The 26877-nt window shown below is 43.2% G+C and overlaps 1 protein-coding gene across 3 annotated transcripts in view; it reads right to left on the bottom strand.

Moving 5' to 3' along the window:
- The window catches only part of LOC147624206 (uncharacterized), a 39174-nt gene extending 19468 nt beyond the window's left edge, over positions 1-19706 (bottom strand). Inside the window, exons 1-2 of one of the 3 annotated variants that reach the window (XM_086819155.1) lie at positions 19487-19706; positions 19360-19398 (exon numbers count right to left, since the gene is read on the bottom strand). In XM_086819155.1, the coding sequence (XP_086675281.1) occupies positions 19360-19398; positions 19487-19636 (189 nt within the window). In that variant the 5' untranslated portion in view covers positions 19637-19706. Of the gene's footprint in view, positions 1-18414; positions 18475-19359; positions 19399-19486 lie in introns of those variants that run through there. The other 2 variants (XM_086819157.1, XM_086819156.1) reach the window with 2 other exon arrangements.
- Between the last annotated feature and the right edge of the window lie 7171 nt (positions 19707-26877).

Below are 26877 nucleotides of genomic sequence, written 5' to 3'. Positions count from 1 at the left end.
TTGTACCTGCTGGTACAGTCTGTCCAGACCCTGTGCGCAGAGAATCCAGCAGAGAGAAGAAGACCCGCCGCCTGTACCAGAGAGAGAAAGAGAGTGCTTACACAGATCTGGCCGTATAGTGCTGTACGGCTGATCTACACTCAGAAAATCAGCAGCAGTACACAGCAAAACAGCAGCCGCCTCCCTTCTCCTGTGCTCTTCCACGTTAGAATACATGCGCATGAGGGAACTCCCACTTTTGCTACACGATTCCCCAAAAAGGGAAGAGAGAGAGAGAGGAGAGAGAAACACTCCTCCCCAAATTAATCCCTAGGGCCCCAAACTTTAATAAGTTCCTAGGGCCCCTAAGGCCTAGGGGCAAACTTCAATAAACATTAAAACTTAATGTTTCTAGTTCCCCCCTTCACACCTAGGGATGTCCACACATCTTAAACTCTGTCCGGGCACCCCCCATGTGAATCATAAAATATTCTGACTTTGCAACCACCATGCCCACACTTGTCCTGCTCCATTTTCACAGGGCCATGACATACCCCCCTCTTGAAAGATGGCAAGCGTCCTCGATTGCATTCTGGTGATGCATCAAAATATCCAAAGTGAAATATACAATATGGCAAGATCAGCGTCCCAATCTCTCTAAGCCATACACATGTATCAACATTCACTGCAAACCAATGGCATAGTAATAGTCCAAGTTGTATACCACTGTGAACCATACATATCCACAACAATCTCATGTGACTAGTACACATATATCATAGAAGTCCCATAAACAGATGTACTGTCAGCCTCAGTACCTTCGGGTGAGATAAAATCTGCACCAAGCGACCTCTAGATGTCATCTGAGCCTGTTTGTATCAAGGGAGTGGAGGTGCTACCCCCCTCTTGAGCATCAGGTAATGCTCCAGACCCATGCTCTGCTGAACCTGAATGAACCACAATAAGAGTCGGCTCTAACTCAAAGGCATCGAGATAAAGCTGCAAAACCTGAGGTGAATCTGTTAAGTCACCTTCCTCCATCTCTTCGCATCCATCGGTGAATAGTTCGTGAACTTCACAAGATAGCGACGGGAAACTTTACCTCGTACCTTCCTTTCTTTATGTGCCAGTATCTGCTCTGGAATCAGAACCTCATCAAGTTCTTCAACTTCCGGCTGAGCCTCATCTGATACATCCTCAGGCACATCCCCACGGAAAGGTCTAAGAAGACTCACGTGAAAAGCATTGTGAATCCTCCAATGATCTGGTAACTTCAATCGATAGGTTACCTCACCAATCTTTTCCAAAACCTGAAAAGGCCCATAATAATGCATGCTCAACTTAGGGAATAAGCGCTCTTTACCCTTCATCTTCTTGAGCCTAGCCTTTTCAAAGCGCAAAAGAACCCAATCACCCAATGCAAAACTGTAAATCACGTCTGTGACGGTCTGCGGCTTTCTTTTGCTTCTGCTGAGTTTTCTGGAGGGCCAACTTAACTCTCCGATAAGCTTCATCCAAGCTCTCCACATACTGATCAGCCTCAAAGATCTTATCCTTTGTATGCAAAATGGGCGGTACCTTCTTCCCTCCTTCTACAATCTCAAAAGGCGCCTTGCCTGTCGAGCTATGTACAGTGTTGTTATATGCAAACTCCACTAGAGGAAGATACTTTTCCCATTGTTGCTTGTGCTCTGACACATAACACTTGAGAAGATCCAACACTGTAGAGTTAGCCTCTTCTGACTGACCATCTGTCTGTGGATGAAATGACGATGAAAACTTGAGAGTTGTACCCATGTTGTCAAACAACCCTCTCCAAAACAAACTCGTCATCCGTGGATCACGGTCACTAATGATAGACGTAGGCAAGCCATGATACTTGAAGATGTTCGCCATGAACAACTTCACCATATGATCCACTTTAATCGTCTTCCTCACGGGAATGAAATGAGCCTGCTTACTGAACCTACATATGATAGTCCAGATCCCATCATTTCCCGTTTGTGTCCGTGGAAGATCAAATACAAAATCCATGGCAATGCTCTCCCAAGGTCTATCTGGAATAGGTAAAGGCTGTAATAACCCAGGTGTCTTCTGACGGTCAAACTTTACCTTCTGACATACGATGCATTGCCTCACAAAGGCATCAACATCTCTTCTCAAGGTTGGCCAATAAAAGAAAGTCTCCACTGCTTTGACCGTGGCGTCAATACCTCTATGACCTGCATACGGTGGAGCATGACTTTCAATCATAACCTTGAGTCGCAATGGCCTGGTAACACACAGTCTGCCATGCATCAATAAAAACCCATCTCTGAGAGTGTAATGCTCATGCCGCTGACCCTCAGACATCTGATCATACAACCTTTCAAAATCCTCATCATGGGCATACTCCTCTTTCATTTCATCAAGCTCATGATGATAAGCAAGTGAAACTGCAGAGACCTGTGACTTGCGTGACAAAGCATCTGCCACTACATTCTTTTTGCCTTCCACATGCACAATCTGGAAGTGAAACATTGACAAAAAGTTTGCCCAATGCATATGCTTCTCTGAAAGCTTAGTCTGCGTGAGGAAATATCGCAAGGTCTGATGGTCCGTCTGTACAGTAAAATCAGCCCCAAGCAAGTAGTGTTTCCATGTAGAAAGAGCGTGAATTACAGCCAACATCTCTTTCTCATACACCTGTAAATGCTTCTCGGCATCTTGCAAAACTCTACTCTCATAGGCTATCACATGTCCCTCTTGCATGAGAACTGCACCAATGCTACTTCCACATGCATCACACTGGACAACAAAAGCCTTTCGGAGGTCCGGTAACACCAATACTGGGTCCGAAGTAAGCTTTTCTTTGAGCTTTTTGAATGCTGTAATTTCCCGATCAGCCCATCTAAACGGAGTTGCTTTCTTCATCAAAGCATGAAGAGGTGAAGCAATTTCAGCAAAGTGCCGTATGTAACGCCTGTAATAGGAACACAATCCTAAAAAGCTGCGTACATCATGCACGGTCCTCAAAGCTGGCCAATTAAGTATTGCTTCCACCTTTGCTGGATCCATACGGACTCCATGACCAGACACAATATGCCCCAAGAAATGTATCTCCTGCAAGAAAAACTCACTCTTCTTGCCATTAACCACCAACCTATGGTTTCTGAGTTCTGCAAACACAATGGCCAAATGCCTTCTATGCTCTTCCTCAGTTCGTGAATGCACAATCATATCATCAAAGAATGTGCCCACAAACTCTCTATGAGGCCTGAAAATCCTGTCCATCATTCTGTTAAATGTGGCAGGCGCATTTGTCAAACCAAAGGGCATAACCAAGAATTCATACAACCCAAACGTGGTTCGGAATGCTGTCTTATGCACATCCTCGGGTCTAATGCGTATCTGATGATACCCGCTTTTCAAGTCAATACGACTAAAAACTGTGGAGCCCTGTAAGCGGTCCAAGATGTCATCGATCCTCGGTATGGGGAATCGATTCTTGATGGTATTCTTGTTCAGCGCCCTGTAATCAATACACATGCGCCAAGAACCATCCTTCTTCTGCACTAAGAGCACAGGTGAGCAAAAGGGTGATGAGCTAGGCTGAATCAACCCCTTATTCAATAGCTCCTGCACCTGACTCATAATCTCTTCTTGTTGGGCTGCACTAACACGATACGGCGGTCTATTCGGTGGAGTACTACCAGGAATCAGATCTATGGCATGATCTTCTGGCCTCTCAGGAGGTAATTCTCCTGGCAATGACTCGGAAAAACAGTCTTGAAACCCACTTAAGAAATCAGCCCTGTCCTTATCTAACATTGACAAATTAGACTTAGACTCATCATCCTGTGCATCCTTTACATAAATCAAGTACGCGGAAAGATGCTTTTTCATTACTGATGAAATCGCCGAAGCGGATACAATAGGAACAGATTCCCCTTTGAGTTTTACATCCAATACATGCTCTTTCCCTCTATGAGTCAGAGGCCCATACATACCCATGCCTCCCTGAGGATAACCCCCAGTCATGGATTGAAACACCGAGCCACCACCAAAATAACCTGGATGCATATTCTGCTGAGGAATAGGTGGCTGTCCATAGAAGGAACTCTGAGAGTTTGCACCATAAGCATGCTGCATATTCGGAAACTGGCCAAAAGATGGTTCCTGTGGAATGGCACCACTATGACCCTGAGGAAGATTCTTCGAACGAACCTTCTTCTTCTTTTTCTGGGGCTCTGTGCGGGGCTCTGTACGAGATCTCAGAAATTCAGCAAATCTCTCACTCTGTGTGAGCTGCATAAAAGTATCCATAACACTAGCCAAGCGATCTTTGAACCGAGCATCATCATCCTCTTTACCATGCACATCTTCTGGCTGTGTTACATCCTCATAAGGCTCAACATCTGCAGCCTGTTCTCTTGCAAAAATATCCTCAGATACATCTCTTTCAGGAGAAGTCTCTTGCTCTTCTTCTTCATGATAGAAGTACTCTTCCTCTGTATCAGACATGATTGCTGAATTTTCAGCGATGGCTTTCTTCAAAGCAACCACGAGCTCACCCCCTTCAGAAAGTTGATGATTGGTCCCGGGGACGGAACCTTGAAACCGGCCTCTGATAGAAAACCAGAGTGCGGTAGGAGCAATCACCCGTCCACTTGTAGTCTAGATGAGAAACAAAACACAGATTGGAGCTAGAGTGCCCAAATCTAAAAACACAGCGACACCTGTTGGCCCCAAAGCTTGGCGCCCCTTGCGGTATTTCTTTATTCAATTAAAAATAATATGGATGGCTGAGTACAACACAAAGACCAGCCAAGAGTTTACACCTGTAAGTCCAATCTGACGGCCCACAAATCCTTCTCAGCACAGAGGATCTATGCACACAGATCTGTGTCTTCAAACAACACACTGTGCCTCCCTCTAATCAGCCAAGATCACTAAGCAGGCCAGCCATGGGCATACATCTGGCATAACTCAAGTGCATGATACATCTTCTCAGCTCAAACATACATGTGCTGTCCAATCTCTGTCTTAATCCCTTGTCAATCTGCCATACCCCTCCTCTCACAAGGGGCCAGATAACACATATCTGCAACAGACATCAAGCAGTAGAAAGAGAGATAGATGAACAGAAACAGAGCTTACCAAGTTCAGCTCGTGAAACAACACTGGAGGAAGCGACAGCACCAATCTGTGCTTGGTATCCTCCTCCTGATGTCCACTCTTATGCTGTCCTTGAAAAATACAGATCTGAAAATCAGCACAGTACCCGTCTGTACCGCCTCGGGATACGTGCCAAGAGTTGTACTTGCACAAACAGCCGGCTGTCCACTCTTGTACCTGCCTGAATCAGAGTAAACAGTCTGTCCAGCACCTGTTTGCACCACCTGCAGCAGCCTGCAGCAACTGTACTTGCTGTACCTGGCTGTCCGTACACTGTACGGCAGCCGTACAGTGTTGTACTGGCTGTTGTACCTGCTGGTACAGTCTGTCCAGACCCTGTGCGCAGAGAATCCAGCAGAGAGAAGAAGACCCGCCGCCTGTACCAGAGAGAGAAAGAGAGTGCTTACACAGATCTGGCCGTACAGTGCTGTACGGCTGATCTACACTCAGAAAATCAGCAGCAGTACACAGCAAAACAGCAGCCGCCTCCCTTCTCCTGTGCTCTTCCACGTTAGAATACATGCGCATGAGGGAACTCCCACTTTTGCTACACGATTCCCCAAAAAGGGAAGAGAGAGAGAGAGGAGAGAGAAACACTCCTCCCCAAATTAATCCCTAGGGCCCCAAACTTTAATAAGTTCCTAGGGCCCCTAAGGCCTAGGGGCAAACTTCAATAAACATTAAAACTTAATGTTTCTAGTTCCCCCCTTCACACCTAGGGATGTCCACACATCTTAAACTCTGTCCGGGCACCCCCCCATGTGAATCATAAAATATTCTGACTTTGCAACCACCATGCCCACACTTGTCCTGCTCCATTTTCACAGGGCCATGACAGCTGGGGGCTTTCCGGCCCCAATGATGGTGTCAAGTGTTCTTTATCATTTTCAGTTTTAATGTTGCAAGTATTGTCCATTGTTTGAATTAGTTAAGTGATCTAAAATATGTGTATTTTATCTTCCGATTTGTAGGCCTCCTGGAGGGAGCGATCACATTGGTATCAGAGCCGGGTCGTCTCTCTTTCTCAAGAGGAGACATGGTGTTTTGAGATCGGAAGCAAACACAAACACTTGACTCAATGGACAGCCAAGGCAACCCTTTGGAAGTGCCAAATTCAAGAGGCTAGTCTAGTGCTTCTTGTGATTCTAATGTATTGCATGGAAGGCACAAGCCTCTTGAGACAGTTTATGACAGTGCATTCATGGGACAGCCATCCCGTGGAAAAGAGCTTGTGCAAGAGAATGAGCCAAATGCATTGAGTGCTGAATTAAAGCACATGAAGAAGCTTTTGCAGGCAAAGAAGAAAGAGCTGAAATTCTTGCATGAAGATCCCCATGGACAAAGTGTCATTGAAGCAAGGAAAGTTGATGCTATGGTGGACATGACCTTTGAGTCTATGGCTCGTGAAGTGGGCAAGAAGCCAAGGGAGTTAGCACTCTCCTATCTCATCCGAAAGGGTGATCTCAAAGAAGGAGAGGATGGGGAGTTAGTATTCAAGAATCCGCCTCGCTTGAAGCAAGGAGACCCAGCATCTCAACGGCTGAGGTCTTTTATACACAAGGAAGAGGTATCAATCACTTCTCGCCATGCATCTACTCCTCATGGTACATGAGGAAACAAGTATGTGCATGTTGGAGCTAGTGGGCGACATGATGGCCTTGTGGATTCAAAGGATGTTTATCATGGAGAGAGTGGTCGGCATGCAAGCCGAAAGACTTTGCCCATTGAGTTGTATCACGGTGAGACATTGCAACATTTGGAGAGGTCACATGCATCTGGGCCACAGATTCATAATGCACATGCCACCGTGTTTCGTGAAACATCTTTGGTTGACGATGAAGCCCATCCAGAGAGGGCTGCCCCTTTGGATAAGGGGAAGAGAAAGAGAGAAGTGTTGGGCAAGGTAGGATCAAAACGTACGTACGGATCCAATCCGTACCGTACATCCGTACCGTACGGGGATCCGTACGTACGGATCGATGCGTACGGGGTTTTTTTTTTTTTTGGGCGTGCTTGCGTCTTGTCTCTGCGTCTTGTGTCTGGACTCTGGAGGCCGTATGACCTCAACCTTCCGGTAAGGGCCAGCCGCCATGCTCTCTCCTCTACAGCCGCACTCTCTCTGTTCGCTACTCTCGCCGCCGCCTTCTCCCTGGGCCGCCCCTTGCTCACCGCCGCCTCAGTTTGCCTCTGCCCTCACCGCCCCTGTTCGCTTCACGCCTCTGTGCGTAGCCGCCCTCTCTGTTCGCCACTGGCGCCCAATACGGCTGGCAATATGCTGGCCCGGCCGCTTTTCCCGACCCACCCTTGCCCAGGCCCCAAGGCAGCAACATAACTCTCTCTCTCTCTCTCTCTCTCTCTCTCTCTCTCTCTCTCTCTCTCTCTCTCTCAGAGACTTAGCCCACCATCTGTGGACGACTCACTTGTGACAATGTGACTTGTCTTAAGTAATAAGTATTAAGTATTAAGTACGATTAACTTATTAAGTATGATTGACGACTTGTGATTCTAATTTCTCACTTTTGAATTAGTAGGTTTGTGACCTTGTTGTGTCTCTATTTCGAAAGTTTTATATGTCAATGTGGACATGGACTGAAATTTTATGTAGGTGGCTGAAATTTCTGAGATTTTATATATTTTTACCAATGGTACGTATTTTTACGTACCTTAAAATTTTCTTCCGTACCAAACAACGTACAGTACGTACGGATCTGTGCAGTACATAACGTTTGGTACCACCTTGGTGTTGGGTGTTGGACTCACACACTCACACACACAAACCTGCACATTAGGGTTAGGTGCAGGGTAGAGAAGCTCACACACAGAAATGAGAGAGAGAGAGAGAGAGAGAGAGAGCCAAAAGTGTGGTATCCACAAAATGCAAGTCAACCCTTGCATGTGTGCCACATCCATATAATATAGAAGTACAAAATATTATATGCTAAGAGTGTCCTTTCACACTTGATGTCCAAGGGGAAAAACCACATGGGAAAAAGTGCCCTTGGTTAAGCCTTGTTCACACATAGCACTACCATAAGTGAGCATATGCCTACAAATCCCCCCTATAGTGGAAGTGTGAACCTGTACAAGGTAGCAGATCACTCTCTGTATGAGAGTAAGCCCAAAGCTTTGCGGAAAGCTTCAAACTTTTCTCGAGGTAAAGCCTTTGTGAATAGATCTGCAACATTATCCTGTGTAGGGCAGTAAGATAAACTGATCTCCCCTGCATGTAGCCTCTCTCTGACATAGTGATAATGAATCTCAATGTGCTTGGTACGTGCATGAAATACTGGATTTCGTGCCACGGCCATAGCACTCTGGCTATCAGTGAGAATGGTGGTGGGTGTCTGCTGACACTCACAAAGATCAACCAATAGTCTCCTCAACCATACACAATCTACTGTAGCTGTGAAGACTGCCCTGTACTCAGCTTCACAAGTAGATGTGGCAACAGTGGGTTGCTTTTTACTCAACCAAGATATGCATGAACTGCCAAGAAAAATTCCCACTGGTGGATTGCCTAGTATCATAATCACCAGCCCAATCTGAATCACTGTATGCATAAAGCTGCAAGCTGCCCCCCCGGGATAGAACAAACCAAGATCCAGGGTACCCTTAAGATAACGAAAAATGCGTTTGACTGCTTGCCAATGCTTTGTGCCTGGGCTGTGCATGAATTTGCTCAACAAAGACACCCCAAAAGATATATCTGGCCTCATGTTACACAAGTAAATGAGGCATCCCACTGCCTGGCTATAAATGCCGGCCTCAAAAGGTTCTCCAATATCATGCATAGTAAGCCGTACACCTGGTTCTACCGGAGTAGAAATGGGCTTACATTCATCCATGTGAAACCTTTTAGCAAACTTTTTATGTACGTAGTTTGCTGCATAACAATGCCATCATCTGTATGCATAAACTGTATGCCGAGATAGTAGTGTAAAGGCCCCAAATCTAGCATATCAAATTCAGCTTTCAAATCAGCTTTGAAATCTGAAATTTGTGCTTTGCTAGTACCTGTAATGAGCATGTCATCTACGTACAAGATGACTATGAGAATATCGGCATCGGTTTTCTTCACATACAATGTGCTTTCAGCTGGACTATTCTCATAACCTTGGCTGGTTAGATGAGCATGTATCTTATCATACCAAGCTCTTGGAGCTTGCTTTAACCCATACAATGCTTTGTGTAACCTGCATACTTTATGTTCCTCGCCAGGAACTACAAAACCAATGGGCTGATTTACATATACTTCCTCCTGTAAATCCCCATTTAAGAATGCAGTTTTGATGTCCAATTGATGCACTATCCATCCTTTATGTGCAGCCAATGCAATCACTGATCTTATTGTGGTCATTCTCGAAGTAGGAGCAAAAGTCTCTTCATAATCTATTCCCTTTTTTTGGGAGTAGCCTTTAGCCACAAGTCTTGCTTTGTACCTGTCAATAGTACCATCAGACTTTCTTTTGACTTTGTACACCCACTTTGTTCCAATGACATGCTTGCCTTTAGGCAATTCCACAAGATCCCATGTATTGTTCTTCATGATAGAAGAACTTTCAGCTTGCATAGCTTGCAACCAATGCTCATTCTCATGTGCTTCTTCATAAGAAGAAGGCTCTTCTGAATCAAAGAGACCACCCACTGCTAATGCAGACTCTCCACGATGTATATTCAAAGCATGGCTGGAACTAGCCCTTGTTCTACCTGTGAGTGGAGCTGCAAGTTTGCTTTCTTGCAAAGTTTTCTCTTGGCACTAACTTGGCTGTGTCTATGGCTGTTTGCTCTTCCCTGACAAGATCTTCCACTTCTTCCATAGAAGGGGGCTGAATGGCTGGTTGTTCCACATGTTCTACATGAGGATTTTCTTGTGTAGGGGCTGGCTGATCTGAATCCCCCCTAGTTGCAATGGGTAAAAGTCCATCAAACATGTCCTGTATGCCTGTATCATTGCTTTTATACAAGCTGTCCATGGGCTGTTCTGAATTTTCAGCAAATACCACATCTCTACTTACAAAAATCCTTCGTGCAGTTGGATTATAAAGACGGTATCCTTTGCTCTCATTGCTGTAGCCGACAAAAATGCATTTCATTGCTTTGTCATCTAGCTTTGTTCGGAGTTATCTGGCACATGTGCATATGCCAAACACCCAAATGTACGCATATAGTCCACTGTTGGCTTTCGGCTATACCAAGCCTCAAATGGTGTTATGGTTTTCAAAGCTTTTGTTGGACACCTGTTCAACACACGAGTTGCACACATTATAGCTTCCATCCAAAATTTGTGAGGCAACTTTTGTGCTTTCACCATGCATCTTGCCATCTCCATGAGAGATCTATTTTTCCTTTCAGCTACACCATTCTGCTGCGGTGTATAAGGCACAGTACATTGGTGTTTGATGCCCTTTTGAAGCATATAATCCATGAATGCATTTGACATGTATTCTCCACCTCTATCTGAGCGGAGTGTTTGGACTTTACATCCACACATATTTTCAGCCATTGCTACAAAGTGTCGAAAGCATGTAAACACATCTGCTTTCGCTTTCAAGGGGTAAGCCCAAGCAAACCTAGAGTAGTCATCAATGAATGTGACGAAGTAAAGATGACCCCCTATGGATGGTGTCCACATTGGACCACATACATCACTATGTATGAGCTGTAATTTACTTTCAACTCTAACAGCTCCATCTTTGGGGAATGGTTTTCGTTGCATCTTTCCCCCTCACATACATGTCTTGGTGGAGACTCAAGAGGCTGCATATTATCAACCATATGATGCTTCTACAAAAGCATCAAACTTTGAAAATTTACATGCCCAAAACGAGCATGCCATAGCTCTGCATCATGCATAGCAGGAGTGTGGGCAGCCACTGTATTTGCATCATAAGTACGCTTGGCATAGCTGTCCAGCTTATACAAGCCTTTGTATCGTGTTCCAGAAGTGACTATTTCATAACCCTTTGATGGGTCTTTTACCAAACACTTCCCGTCTTCAAATTCAACCTTTAAACCTTGGTCGTTTATGGCTGAGACGGATAGTAGATTTTTCTTTATCCCTGGAATATACAATACATTTTTCATACAAATATTGGCACCATTGGCTGCAATAAGTATGACATTGCCAATTCCCTTTACTGGATATGTGGTATGATCTACACATGATACAGTGCGGCCATTTGAAGCATAAACCAAGTGCTGAAATACATCTTTGCATGAAGTGATGTGGCTCAAAGCACCACTATCAAAAATACCATGATGCATTCTGTCTGTCAGATGCAATGCAAGACATATCAGTGTTTGAAGCACTTGATGTGCCACTAGTGCATGTGACCAAAAAAGTGTACTCTTCTTGGATTACATTAGCTGATTGCTGTGCTTTGTCATCACAAGAGTCTGCTACTGCATTGCCTGCTTCTTTTTTTTTCTCTCTTGCAATCCGCTTCCTACATTCACTGATGTAGTGCCCAGGCTTATGGCAGTAATGACATTTGCCCTTCTTTTTGGGCTTGTTTGCATCCCCTTTGTCAGACTTTTCACCACCAGAAGAGGGCTGTCCATGACCAGCCTTGATAGACTGTTGTCCCCCATGCCTAAAGCTCTTTGCTTTACCTTTATCCTTGGCTGTAAATGCCTTGTCTCCACCACGGTTGCTCGATAAGTTTGCTCTTGTTTGCTCTTCCTGCAAGAGTAAACCCACGAGCTCTTCAAAAGTGACGGGATCACCACCTCCTCTCATTGAGAGGTTGAGAGAGGTGTGAAAGCCCAAGTAGGAAGCCGGTAAAGAATGAAGAGTGTTGGTGACCATCTGTCTGTCTGGGATAACCTCATCAATGTTGAGCAATTGTTCCTGCAAATCTTTCACTTTTGCCATGGAGTCACCCTCATCCATAGAAAGAAGATCCAATTGCCTCTTCAAGTAGGCAACTCTTGCCTCGTTGCGTACCTGATACATTGCTTCCAATGTGTCCCATGCAAGCTTCGATGTCTTGCAAGAACGAATGTGCGAAATAATAGTCCTTTTCACTGAAAGGGCTATCAATGACATGGCCTGTGCATCTCTAGAGTCCCATCTCTTCTGCTCTTGTGTGGGAGCAGGTTCTACATCAGGAGCTCTTTGAGCACCTCCCCTTTGAGGCGTGGCTGGCTGTATGGTAAGTGGGTGTGTGTCATCACCACACACGATGCCCCAAAGCCCTTTGGCTACCAGCAAACTACGGATCATGAAACTCCAGAGGGAGTAGTTAGATCCATCCAACTTGTCCTCCTGGGTGAGCACACCAAATACATCTGTAGCATTCTATGCCATGTCAACAAAATATACCTGCAAACAAACCAAGCACCAATGTGCACTGCCAGGCAACCAAATGTCCTGTGCAAATGTATGCCTGCAAACCAAAGCAAGTATAAACCTGCACCAAATTGTCCAATTACACACAATGTGTATACATACGCGACAAATCACAGCTGTAATGTCCAATTACATGCTCCAATCTGAAAATCCCCAATTTTTATGCACTCCAATCGCTTCATTGTGCATCTGATTGGCCAATTTTCACAAAAGCCCCAAATTTCTGCAACTGAAAGAGGTTCAATTTGCTGATTTTGACCTCAATTTCGAAAACCCCCAAATTGCAAGCAAAGCAACATGCCCAATTTTTTTTTTAAATTTGTCCTGAAATCGAAGGTAACTCCCCTTCCTCTACCTTCGGCCATGGAACCCCAACAACAATAAAATCAGCAAGGTCATAAGACTCCAGAACAGATTCCATCATTACCTTTCAGATGCCATAGTTATTCCCGTCCAACTGATGGTCCACTGGGAACGTGGGGAGTGTCAGGATCTTCACATGTCTCTCAGCCATCTCAAGTAAATCTGCCATTGCGGGGATGTAACTGAAAAGGGTGGGTGGGTGGGAACAAAGAACTTAAACCTGCAAGTGGCTGTCCAGCAAATCAGCCCGCCTTCCTCTTGCTTCTCCTCTTCCCAAACAATCCAAAACAGCCCACCAATCAACAACACAACAATCCCCCTCTTGCTCACACAATTCCCAAGATCTCTCAAGAGCCTAGAGCTCTGATACCATATCAGAATATGTAGCGGAGATGATGACAAAATCTAAGAACACGAGCAAGTGCACTGCAGAAAAACACAGCAATGGAGAGGGAGAGAGAGAGGCGTGTAACTCTGCTATATATACAAGATAAAATCCCGAAAACAAGATACAAAGAAGTGGGGGACCATGGGGCCATTTTATATGGCCCCATATCTGCAGTCGGCCTGTAGAAGAGACAGCCGACAGCCTGTTGAAGTCACCCGACCAGCACCTGCTCCAGTCGGCCAGCCCCAAATGGACAGCGTGTGGAGTCGGCCTGCTCCAGTCAGCCAGCAGCCAGTAGTCGGCCAGCATCTTGACCATCCTGCCAGCCCAGGGCAACCTCCCACACCAAGGAAAAATAGGAAAAAAATGGAAAAAAAATATGGAGAGTGGGAAAAAATGAGAAAACACCTAATCCGGACGGGCACACCCACAACAGAGGCCCTGGTGTATATGTACAGACAGGAGATGACCGCTAACAACACCTACTGAGCAATCTCGTCAACACTCAAATTGCCACCGGTTTGCCTGCCTCCGCTTTTTGGTCTGGAGTAAGCTTGGGCGCATTGGTCGAGTTCTTGGAGCCAAAGGCTCCCATGCTTTGTCCTGGGGAAGACCCCATCTGGTTCTGGCCTTTGCCCCCCCCCCCCCCCCCCCCCCCCCCCCCCCGAGGTGGAAGCCTTGGGAGTAGCCGACTGGGAAGTCTTGATTGTGCTTCATTTCAGCACTTTGCGCAAGCGAGAGTGCGTCTTCCAAGGTGGGTAGCCTAAACATACGCACCTCCCACTGGATTTGCGTGTCAAGGCCATATAGGAAGTGCCCTTGCTTGTCCGTATCAGATAAGCCTAACTGCAAACATAAGTTCGAAATTTTACTGACAAACTGAAGAACTGGTTGCGCGTTCTGACACACTCCCCTAAACTCGTCTTCGAGTCGCTCAAAGTACTGGGGCGGTAGAAATTGCTGCTTAAGGTCGCGGACAAACTCGTCCCAAACATAAGCTACCATACCTAATCTGGTGTGGGCATGAGCCCACTGGGTCCACCAAGGAATGGCCTGACCTTCCAAGTACCAACTAGCTAAGATCATCCTACCAGTATCATTTTTTCTAATTGCGGCAAAGTAAGCTTCAAATTGATGCAACCATAAATAAAGAGTTGTGGGATCGAGTTTACCATTATACTTACTGAAATTCATTTTCTTGGGAAAATGATTTGAGGAAGCCGCTAGTGGCAGTCTTGTGTCCAAAGCCGCAACGTATCGCTCATGTTCCACACGTCGCATGGCTTCGTCTTCATGTTGTTGGATCTCCAATGCACGCATCTACAACTCAAGCATCAATCTCGGCTGCGGTCGTGACCCTTCGAGAGGGTCCCTGTGTAGAGGATCTGGAATCCAGGAAACGGAAGGAGAGGGAGGAGGAGACGGAAAACGCAGAGCTAGAGAACGGGTGTGCTCTTCCAGAGCCAGTATCTGCGCCTTCTGCTCTTCCAACTTGGTACTCTGGTCTACGATTGCTCGCATCATCTATTGGAACATCTCTTTTACACTCATGCCTGGACTGCCTGGTGCACTTTGGTCCCAAGGTTCTTGGTCTCTCTCGTCGTCGAAGCGCGCCATAGCAGGAAAATGCACCTCCTTTCCGAAGCGCAATCTGACCATCCACAATGTGTGGGAGACTTCCGGAGGCTTCCGGAGGCTGAAAACCAAGCGTCCTTCGAGGGACGGGAGTCACTCCGAAAGGGGTGGTCCAACGGAGTCTGAAAACCAACCACACGAGCGAGAAAAAATTTTTGGTTTCTTGCTGAATCTTTACACTTGAAGTAGGCTCTGATACCACTGTAGCATGCAAAAGCTTCAGGGGAGATCGGTAACTTCAATGCTCAGAAATCAACACTTTTCACAACAAGAATAACGCACAAAACTGAATATAGATGTGTAGAAAAGAGAGAGAGAGAGAGAGAGAGAGAGAGAGAGAGGGTGAAGACACAATATTGGGTCCCGAATACCCTATGTAGGGCCCCCACCACGGACAGTGTATTTGCTTTTATTAGAATGATGCAAATCTGAAATAAAAGACTAAACCTGAACCTTCTTGGTTGAGATAGATCTCTGCCCTTGACCTTCAATCCTTCACCCTTGCGTTAGCTTCTCCCTTGGCTGGTCGGCTGGTTTTATCCAGGTCAGTTTGCTGAAATAAGCCCCACGACCTGTTTAAAGTAGCATTTAATGCTAATAAAACATGCATGTTCACACTAGTACTGCCTAGCCACTTACGCAGGCTGCTGTGCAGCCTTCTGGGCTCTGGCTGCCCTATGGGCTAGCCGACTGGCTGGACTGGCCCAAGGCATGTCGGCTGCCTGACCAAGCCCTCTTGGGCTGGCCGACAGCCTGCCCAACCGCTCCTAGGCTGGTGGGCAAGGGCCATGGGCCCCTTGGGGTGGCCTAAGGCCTACCCCCCTGCCCAAACATGGGGTACAATACCCCTTTCTGGAGTAGACCTAACGGATTCCCCCTTCTACATGACCTACACAACTGTCTGGCATCTGGCCACAGACCAAACACACAAAGCAACTGACATCATTCTAGAGGGAGACTCACAGTGCGGATTGGCACTGTTTCATGTGCAGGGCAATGCACACCTGACCTTGGATGCATGTGCAGGACAATGCACACTTGACCTCGGACGAATGGAGTGGAACCTTGGCTGACTCGTCCCGGACTGGGCTCACATGGGACCAGTTTTCCACCCCAAGTCCTGCACCTTCTTGTACAGATATGTCTACGCGGCATCCAAGTGCAGGATGCACGTGACAATACATTCCTTCATGGGCTTGTGTCAAGCATATAGCTCGCATATGGATCGGTTTTCTAACCTTGCAACACCATTGACAAATTTGCTCAAGAGAGTGAAGACTAGAAGACAGAAAGTTTCAGTCACAGGTAAGGCTTTGCAAAAGGCAGCTTCCAAAGCACCATTTCTTAAACTCGCATCATGGGATGACCCTTTTGAGGTAATCACCGATGCCAATAATCTCACCATAGGAGCATTTTTGCAACAAGAAGGCAAACCAATAGCGTATTACAACAGAAAGTTGAATGGTAATCTTGATGACGGGATTCCAATCTCTGTTCATGGACGACTATCATCATCCCATTGTCCATTCCCGAAGTCCCAAACTTGTCATCCTTCCCTTCCTAGCAACCTTTTCACTGAAAACCCGGCTCTAATCCAACTTTGATGAAGATCTGTGCATCTATTCCATCCTATCCCCTTTCCCTTCATGCCCTGTCGCTAAACACTCTCTCTGGTCTTCGTTTCCTAAGTATTGATTCTAGCTCCCTCACTCCACCCCTTGGAGGATCATTCTCCCTTGGAATCGTTGCCTGAAAGCCTTTCCTGGTGTGCCCCAAGTGGCACCTAACTCACAGGACTGCCATTCCCTTCGGTCTTGTGGAACACCACCAGCCAACCTCCTAGGAACTTCTTCCATGTCTTGTGTTCCTTTCCTTGGATTGTGCACCTTCATCTTGGACTAAATCAGTGTTTAGCTTGCTGAGCTTGATGCTCTGATATCAATGTCACATGTGGAAGCTTTGGGAGTCTTCTTTCAGCCCTAAACACCATCCAAGAACATGCTGATGCAAAACGCAAGCAAAAGATAGAGAAAAGAGAAAGAGATAGCTGAGTATTCAGTATATTCATAATGTACAAAAAGGAAGTACAATATTGCAACCTTGGACTGCCTTCATGAAAAGGTAGAAACCCTAATCTAATTCCTATTCTAGAATTCAATCCCAAGGAAGGAACTGAATGCCCAACAATGAGCAAGTGTGCCCCTTTGATAGGGCTGGATTGCCTTCATGGACCTACCCGGCCGACCACAGTGCCTCTTTTATAGGGCTAGATTGCCTTCATGGACCGGCCGACCACAATGCCTCTTTTATAGGGCTGGATTGCCTTCATGGACTGGCCGACTTGAGCGGTCGGCCAACTCCAGGACAAATATTCACATATTTATTACAATCGACAAAAGAAACTCCATCAAAACCTGGCCAACAACCTCCTGCCCTTTTCCACAAGGTTCTCCTGCCCCAAACACAAGCTCCAAATCTGTTTTCTGGTCTGGTTCTTTATCTATTGCCCTACAAGGAATAGCCCTGGGATCAGCCTGCACATGTCTTGCACATGACACTTTTGAAAGGGTTCTATCAAGGGCATTCTCAAAACGAAGATAAATGCCAATAAAGAGTTCACGTTATTTTCCACACTTAACAAAAACTGAAGTGCAATGTTGACTGCATGAGGATCTAGTCACATAACTTGAAATTTTCAACTCCATCTCAACACAAGAATTCTCATCAAGGCCATAACATCCCCAGGTGGTGTGTTATTTATCTACATTTGCAACAACCAGAGGGTATAATAATAGCTTCAAGACAAATGCAAAGCTTCATCCTAGATCTTAGATCATCTAGTGGTATAGTAGTATGTTTGTGTGTAAGGCTATTAAGCTTGGTCTTGAGTGTTAAAAGGCTTCCAAGACTGGATAAATATGTGGTAATGCATGTATGTGAACATCGTCTAACAAGGAGTAAACACTCACTTAAATGCTTGTGTGTTTGTCTGTGAACCACCTCTTAGAGGAGCATGCATAATATCAAGATATTGTATGTGTGTGACATAAGCAATGATGTCAGAAGAGAACCTTTGTAACCTATAAAGGTACATGTACTCTAATGTTACATCATTTGAGTCGTGTACTTTACACTCTCTCTAGCATTGTCTAACTCTCTCTCTCTCTTGGTTATCTATGTTAATCAAATGCCATGATGATGTTTCAATTCTAGCCCCCCATAGCCTCGCTATGCCTACAACCCTAGCTATGAACTACTCCATTAATTCGTATCAGAGCATTATAGGGTTTCTCCTACCTCCACATCAACACCATTGTCCACGACTATGTGCTTTCTCATTCCAATAGCATCAAACTACTACGTTAATCCTCCAAGTGCACAGTCCGCCACCATCACTCCAGGCTGTTGCCACTGTTGATGTAGCCGATGTCGTAGCTACCTTCACCACACTGTGTCCATGTATCCTATCAACAAGGCGTCGAGCCATCGTTGAATAGTGTAGAAAGGTTTTAATAAATCTTATAAGGTATAAGCCTTATACCTTACTTACAAAAGGCCACATGCACGTTGCCGCCCTTTGCTCCATACAGCTGCACCACGCTGGTCGTCAACTGATGTTGTATCGACTCATTGTTGCTGTTGAGCGCTGTTGCCATCCATTGAGTTGCCGCCATCTCCAATGAGAACCTCTGCTTTGTGAAGAGCTCCACGACTATCTCTACATCAGCCCATCTCTACAGATTTGCCTCAACCAACAAACACATCAAAGGGATCAACACAGTACTTGCATCAATCAAAAAGATACAAAAAACAAAAATTGGAGCTTTTTCAATTTTTTGCAAAATCATGCTTAATTGAAGCATTAATCTCATATCCCCCAACATTATTCAAGATTGAGAGCATATCTCAAGCATTGGAGAGTTGCTACTACAACCTCCTATAGCATTAGATTCAAGAAACCCTAATTTTTCAGGAGCAATTCTATGTAATGATTCAACCTCTGAGCCACCAAATGAGTAGGCCAAGTTGGTATCAAGGGGGATGATGATAAAATGTGGTGCTACAAAGCACAAAAGTGTGTTTCCATGTTTGTGCGAAAAAAATGTGTTGTGTTCTCTTCATTTATGTGTTGTTTATTGTTCAGATGTGAGTTGTGTGTTGTGAATGTGAGTGACCTGATCCTGTGTGTACTCTATCCTTGGGACCCCATATCTCGCATGAGAAACTAAGCACTTGACATAGGATGAGGTAATTTCTTGGGAGGATTGTTGGGAATCAAGGTCTTCTCTGTGTGAACCCACTCATATAAGTGTGGTAGTATGTTTGTGCGTAAGGATATTAAGTCTGGCCTTGAAACTAACCATGCAGTTTACGAATCCAGCTAAAAACAGTTGGAGTTAAAGTTAAACATATCAGTAACACTGCACTCTTGGGCACAAATCACACCAGGGAGATGCTCTTTAAGTAATGAGACTGATGGACTGACCTGGTTATGTGCGCATCCGAAAGTTTTCAAGTAGATTGTCTACACGAGAAGGCAAGGTCACAGAAAAAAAAAAAGGAAAATAAAAAAATCCCTACGTAGCATGATAAAAGAATTCAGAGGCCGAGACCTGGACGCCGGGCACGAGGGTGGACGTTAGATTTTCCTTAGCGGTGTCGAGGGGCTTGATGGAGCGAGTGCGGGGTTTCGGGAGGACTGTGGGCAACGGCAAGTGCAGCCCCGTATGACTCTCTAACGCCATGTCCTCGATGTCTTCCATAGTCCCTCTCTCTGCTAAAACTACAGCACGGCGCCCATTAAAATAGAGTGCGAAGGCTTGCACACTTGGGCGCAGCACTTTTGTGTTCGCATTCTCCAAAATAATATATACTAGTATTGCACCCACGCATTGCTGCGGGCCGACGAAGGTTCCAGAAAAGAACTATTCCCTTTCTACAACCATCTCTCTCTCTCTCACACACACACATGCATATGCACATGCACATGACCCTCTCCCTCTCTCTGTCACTTACACACACTCTCAAATGTTGAAACTCTCTCTCTCTCTCTCTCTCACATGCACACACATATACACCTCACATGCACACACATATACACACCTGCTCTCTCTCTCTCTCTCTCTCTCTCTCTCACATGCACACATATACACACCTGCTCTCTCTCTCTCTCTCTCTCTCTCTCACACACACACACACATGCACACACTCCCTCTCTCTTCTTACACTCTCCCACACATAGAAGCGCTCTCTCTCTCTCTCTCTCTCTCTTTCAATCTCTCTCTCTCTGACTCACACACACACTCTCTCTCTCTCTCTCTCTCTCTCTCTCTCACGCACATATACACATATGTAAATATATAGTATATACAATATTATGTTTTAGATACATAAACCTATACATATACACATATACTTATACATATATACATGTATTTAAAAATATAAATACAAACATCGACATAATTTAATTGATTTTGATTAAATTTTAATGTGCGAAGATGGGTGATAAGTTGTGGTCACTTTTAAATATATAGATAGATATATCATACACACATCTAAACACACACACACACACAAACATATATATATATATATATATATATATATATATATATATATATATATAAACACACACACACACACACATGTATACACACATATACATATATGTTTTCTATTTAATTTATATTTTATTAAAAGATACTTTTTATTCTCTATCTCTCACTCTCTTTCTCTCTCTTTTCACCCTCCCTCATTACATCTCTCTCTCTCTCCAGGTCTTCCCCATCTCACTCTCTCTCTCAAGCACATTCTACACATAGATGCAGATGTACGCACATGCATGCATATACTCTCTCTCTCTCTCTCTCTCTCTCTCTCTCTCTCTCTCTCACACACACACACACATACATGTACACACCGCACATACACTAATCTAAACGCACACTCTCTCCTCCCACACAAACTCTCCTACGTAGAAATTATCTGTCGCCTCTCTCTCTCTCTTTCTCTCTCTCTCTCACACACACACACGTACACACCGCACATACACTAATGAAAACACACACTATCTCCTCCCACACAAACTATCTCCTACATAGAAATTCTCAACCTCTCTCTCTCTCTCTCATGCACACACACACACTCTCTCTCTCTCTCTCTCTCTTTACGCACACTCTCTCACATAGAAACTCTCTCTCTCTCTCTCTCTCTCTCTCTCTCTCACACACACACACACACACACTTAAATAGATTTACACACATATATATAATTTTAATTAATTAAATTTTAGATTAAATTTTAATGGTAGGGATGAGTGGTGAGGTGTGCTCACTCTCAAATAAATGCATCTTACATGTAATCTCTCTCTCTCTCTCTCTTTCTCTCTCTCTCTCTCACACACACACACATGCACATGCACACTATTTATATATACATGCTTACATACCTATAGATACACATACATACATAATATATATAAGTGTGTGTATCTATAGGTATGTAAGCATGTATACAAAGATTTCATTAAAAAATGTGAGATGAGATCTTCTTAGATTCAAATTCAAAATTGCATTGGAAGATGTGAGATTTGGCTCCTCCTCACGCTTGCAGGAGGAGTGGTTATTTTGAAATAGTCCCACCTCCTTTGCCCACGTGGAGGGAGGTGGGGTTGTGGTTAATCCTGTATAGATTGGCACCAAAATATTTTTTATATTTTCATTAAATATATTATGCCAGATTTTTAAGAATAAGAGTGTTTTTCTAAGGTTTTATTTTAGTATCTAAAATGAAATGATGACCTCCATATCCTCTCTATTTAAGGCAATAAAATGATGACCCCCCATATTGTTTCTATTTGCATACACACCCATATGCTTTCTTTGTTTGTGGGAAGATATACATATATACATATATATATATATATATACCAGCTCACGACACATACCCACGTCGCGCAGCCTGATGGCATCGAACCTAGGTTCTCGTAATGGAACCCAACTGTTCTACCAACCCATCTACTCGTGGGCTCACCCATATGCTTTTTATTTACAATCCTGCAATAAAATGATGACCTAGCATATCGTTTCTATTTGCATGCATTCACCCATATCCTTTCTATTTAAGGTCCACAATTCTCTCACTCAATGAGTACAAGGAGGAAGAGAGAGAAGTTGGAGAGGGAGGGAGGTGTGGGGGAAAACACATTTTCTAAAGTTGTATTAATTAAATGCCACTTCAATGACATTTAATTAATACATATCAAATATTTTTGTCTGAATATACGTATCAAATAATTTTTTCCGAATATATATATCCAAATAGGCGATTGAATCGAATTTCTCTTTTGGGGGGTCATTAAATAATTAAGATAGTGTGAGAGAAAGAAATGTTGCATTATTGACCTTCACGAGGGCATCTAGAGTGGAGTTGAGGAGGGAAAGGTATGCGCAATGGTGGGTGACCTACAGTCCTGGCTACGAGTTGTGGCCACATGGTGAACCTCCAAAGGTTAGGAGACCTTTATGGGTGCATATTCACCCTTAGGCTAACCCTTAAATATGGATGGTACGATCAATCTAATAGTTAGAAGGGCATATCCTTGGCACGATGTGAAAATTTTAGCTTGCTTCTAAACTTTCATCTTGTATTAAGGTCAAACTTAATAAAAACAACATCTCAAAAAAGAAAACTTGGGCAAAAGTTTTTCTTTGCCCATCCTACAGGGTTTGGTGATAGAAAGTTGGATGGGACAAATTTACACTCTCTGAACATTCGAGAATAAATCCATTCTTGATCCATATAAGTTGTGAGAAGAAACTGCGACAAGGGTTGATGCAAAGCTAGGTCCTACTTTGGATCCACTAGATCCACTACAAACCATACCGCCAGATCATGCTCTCACTTTGGCATGGAGGTGAAGGAATGCAAACACATTATGTGCCGTCATCACACCAATGTCACTGATTCAGTGAGGATGATTTTGATTCACCATACTACCACTTCAGAAGCATGGTAAGTTCTTAAGAACTAGTGTGAAATGAGCAATCAAACAAGGATACAAAAACCTTAAGAATTGTCTTATAGCAGAAAAGCATTCTAAAGGAGAAGCAGCAGAGTAGTTCATATTGTGTATAAAGAATCTGCAAGATCATATGGTAGTGGTGGGGAGATCACCAAGAACAATGGGAAACTAGCACACATGTGCATCAGAGTTTCGCCCTGAATGTATGATAGTTGGTTGACCTCACTAAACACACAAGTATGCCACCTGCCTCTGAGATTTGAGGAGTTAGCATAATGCTGGTGGAGGAGGAGACACGCTTTAAAGCTAGAGATGATAGTGACATTGCATTGTCGATAAATGCAAAGGAAGGTAAGGGGAAGAGCACCGGTAATCCCAATGCTTCTAAGAAGAAGAACAAATCAAAGGCAAAGTGTTTCTACTAACAAGCCTAGTCATGTGATAAAATTATGTAGACTAAAGGAAGAAGATGAGAAGAATTACACTTTGAGGCCTTTAAAGAAGGAGTCTAAGGATAATGTTAAAGAGAAAAATCGGAGGTATTTGTGGGAATCGATGAGAACTTGGCAAAGGTAGAACAGTCCTCAACATTTGATGGTTCATGGATCATCAATAGTGGAGCATCTCAACATATGACTAGTGAAAAGGGCTAGTATAGCTCTCTCAAGCCTGTGGGGGAGTCTATCGTGGTAGCAGTCGAGAATAATGCCAAATGTCAAGCATGGGAACATGTACCATTTCTTTTATTTCTAGAAATAGTGATACCAAGAAATTGCCCGATGTCCTTTATGTGCCAGACATCAAGAGGAATATGCTACTGCCAATTGTAGCCATAACCCAGCCATAAACTGATTGTGACTTGAAGGTTCAACACCATATTAGGAAATTTGGGAAAATCCCAATTTCCTCTTTAGTAGATTTGGACTATATTTGTTAAGGTCAACAAGAACAAAGTGTTAAAATCGTCGAGATTTAGACTATATTAGTTAAAATGATCTAGAAAGAAATGTTAAAATCCTCCAGAGTTATACTACATTAAGTTATTATAATAAATACATGCTCAAAAAATGGCTTCCATCAAAACCACTTAGCTTTCTGTCGAAATCACTTACTCAATGTTACCACTCAAGTTTGCATCAAAAACACTCAAACATTGGAAATATATCAGGATTGTTCAAACTTGGTACTCTAATATAATAACTTAGAAAGAGTTCATGATCTAACTAGAAGAACTAACATATTTGAGTCAAAATACCACCTAAGCTACCATCTAAATAACCTAAACAATGAAAAATACCCCTTAAGTTACAATCTAAGTCAAAATACCACTTAAGTTACCATATGAATAACTTAGACAATATAAAACTATAAGGATCATCCAAACTTAGCAATACTACTATTCATAAGGATTGTTTAAAAAATATCATAATATATTGATAAAGTTTCCACCATGTAAGACACATCTTTGATGTGGAAGATCTCTCTGACTTTAATGGGTAAATGTGGTGGTCGCATATCATCATCTTTAATATGGTATCAAAGATGCCTTGATTTGCCGCAATTTCTTTAAGCCTATGAAAAGCAACAACAAGAGTTAGCATTTATATTTTAAAGAGAACAGATATAGCATCAATGTTGCATGCTTTTTCCTACACATTAAGGTTGAGAGAGTGAAAATGCCTAGAAAGTTGCATCCCTTGGTCACTTTGTAGTAGATGAAGTTGGAATGCATGAATATGGACTTTATCATTGGTCTGCCATTGATAAGTGCAGGTTATGATTTCATATTCATTATGTTCGATAGGTTTACTAAATTGGTATATCTATTTCGAGTAAAGAAAACCTTTACTACATTGGATATTACTAAGGTGTTTCTACATAAGATATTTCAACTTCATGGATTACCTCACAAAATTATAAGCCATAGGGATGCCAAATTTACCTCTCGATTTCACGCATCATTTTTTGAAGCAGTTGAGACTTCACTTGATCTCAATTTTTCTTATCATCCCAAAATTAATGGCTAGATAGAGAGGGTCAACCATGTTATAGAAGATACTCTTTGAGCTTTTGTGGGATGAGACAGCCAAAAAGATGGTTGAATTATCTTTACCTAGTGGAATTTTCATATAATACCTTTGACCATAGAAGTATTGGTATGAGTTTGTTTAAGGTAATGTATGGACATGAACCTCTCACAACCTTAAATTAGTCAGATCCATTGATCAGGGTGGAAGTCTTGAAGAAGATGTTGGGAGGATGTTGGATGAGATAGATTCAACAAATGCATCAAGGATGCGCAAGATAGGCATAAGCAATATGCCGATCTTAAGAAGTCTAGTCGAGAATTCAAAGAAGATGATATGGTTTTTCTATATGACCCAAGAGAAGCTCCTTGTCTTTGAGAAAGTATAAGAAGTTATCACTAAAGCATTATAGACTATATGTTATTACTCAAAGGATTGGAGTACAAGCTTACAAACTTCTTCTTCCTCCATATCTTTAGATCATAATGTATTTCATGTTAGCTTATCAAAGAAGTATATCCTTGATCCTACTCATATCTTGGAGGATGATGAGGGAACAATGCCAGTTCAAGGTCAAATAGAGCTAAATATCCTGAGAAAGTTCTAAATGTTAAAGAAAAACCTCTAAGGAATAGGATATTGTGGGAACACTCAATCAAGTGGAAATTCTTTTTGGTAGGACATAGATGGGAGAAAGAGGAGGATGTAGCAAAGACTATCCTCTATGTTTGCAAGATAAGGACATCTTGATTATTTAAGTTGGGGAGAATATAAGATCCCTCTTACCCTATACTTGATTAATGTAAAATTCATCAAACTATACAATTTATTAAGTAAAGAGAGAATGTGCATTAGTGGTGTATTTTGCACTAATAGAGGTGCACATTCTTGAAAAAATTATATTAATAATTTTATTAAGCATGGAAAAAGGTGAAAGAAATTATTAAGTTTCGCATGCCGAAAAATTCAAATAAAGCCTTGAGGGCCTATGTGCCCATATGCATGCACACCTAACTTTAATAAAGGGGAAAAAAATTTAAAAGATGAGTAAATTTGAAAAACTAGAGGCCAAAAATGGATTCAACACGTGCCATTTCCCCTTTTATAAACATCGGGCTACAAATGTTAAGGCTTTCCATGAAAAATAAATAAATTAATCTAAGGTGGGTGTGTGTACACATTATTTAAATAAATTGGCTCTAAGGGTAAATTGTTGAAGGTTGGCAAAACCATGGTTCGAGAAGATCCAAGGGTGGAATCGGTACGTGGGAAGTGGTAAACCATTAGTGGTAAGTGGTAAGTGGAAAGTGGTAAACCATTAGTGGTAAGTGGAAAGTGGTAAATGGTAAGAGGTTTTGTCAAATCAAGGTGTTGTGCTCATCTCTATTAGTTAACTTGGGAAAAAAGGGGCTCATGCATATCCTAAGGTTTAATCTAGCTACAAATAGTTCAAGAATGGTCTACAAAGTCTTGAGTTAAATAAATTGTGAGAAGATCCCACCATTTTACTCTAGTTGCCCATACTATAAGCTTAGTTGCATGGTAGGCTAACTCCTATACTTCCTAAGTGTTGTTGAGCATGCATGTGGGCTTGGTTAGGCTATAAAAGGCCCCATCCCCCTTTACATTTCCCACATGCCTGCTTGTAGGAGGCTACATACTATCATTTTCTCATCATTACACTCTACACTAGTACACAAGGATTGTTAAGCATGCATGTGGGCCTTGGTTAGGCTATAAAAAGGCCCCATCCCCCTTCATAATTCCCATGCTTGCTTGTAGGAGGCTATATGCTATGATTTTCTCATCATTATACTCTAAACTAGTACACAAGGGTACCTTACATATCATAGATGCTTACAATCTAGTCAAGTGGGCTTGTATACATCAAATTGGGCATATCTTGGGTACTAAACTCAAGGCATAAAAAACTCATTGATTTCTTGCATA

This window comes from Cibotium barometz, chromosome 25 (assembly GCF_041138505.1).
Source record: "Cibotium barometz isolate CiBa-2024 chromosome 25, ASM4113850v1, whole genome shotgun sequence".
Lineage (NCBI taxonomy): Eukaryota > Viridiplantae > Streptophyta > Polypodiopsida > Cyatheales > Cibotiaceae > Cibotium > Cibotium barometz.
Note: the sequence above shows the minus strand (reverse complement) of the source record. Positions and strands in the feature narration are given on the sequence as shown.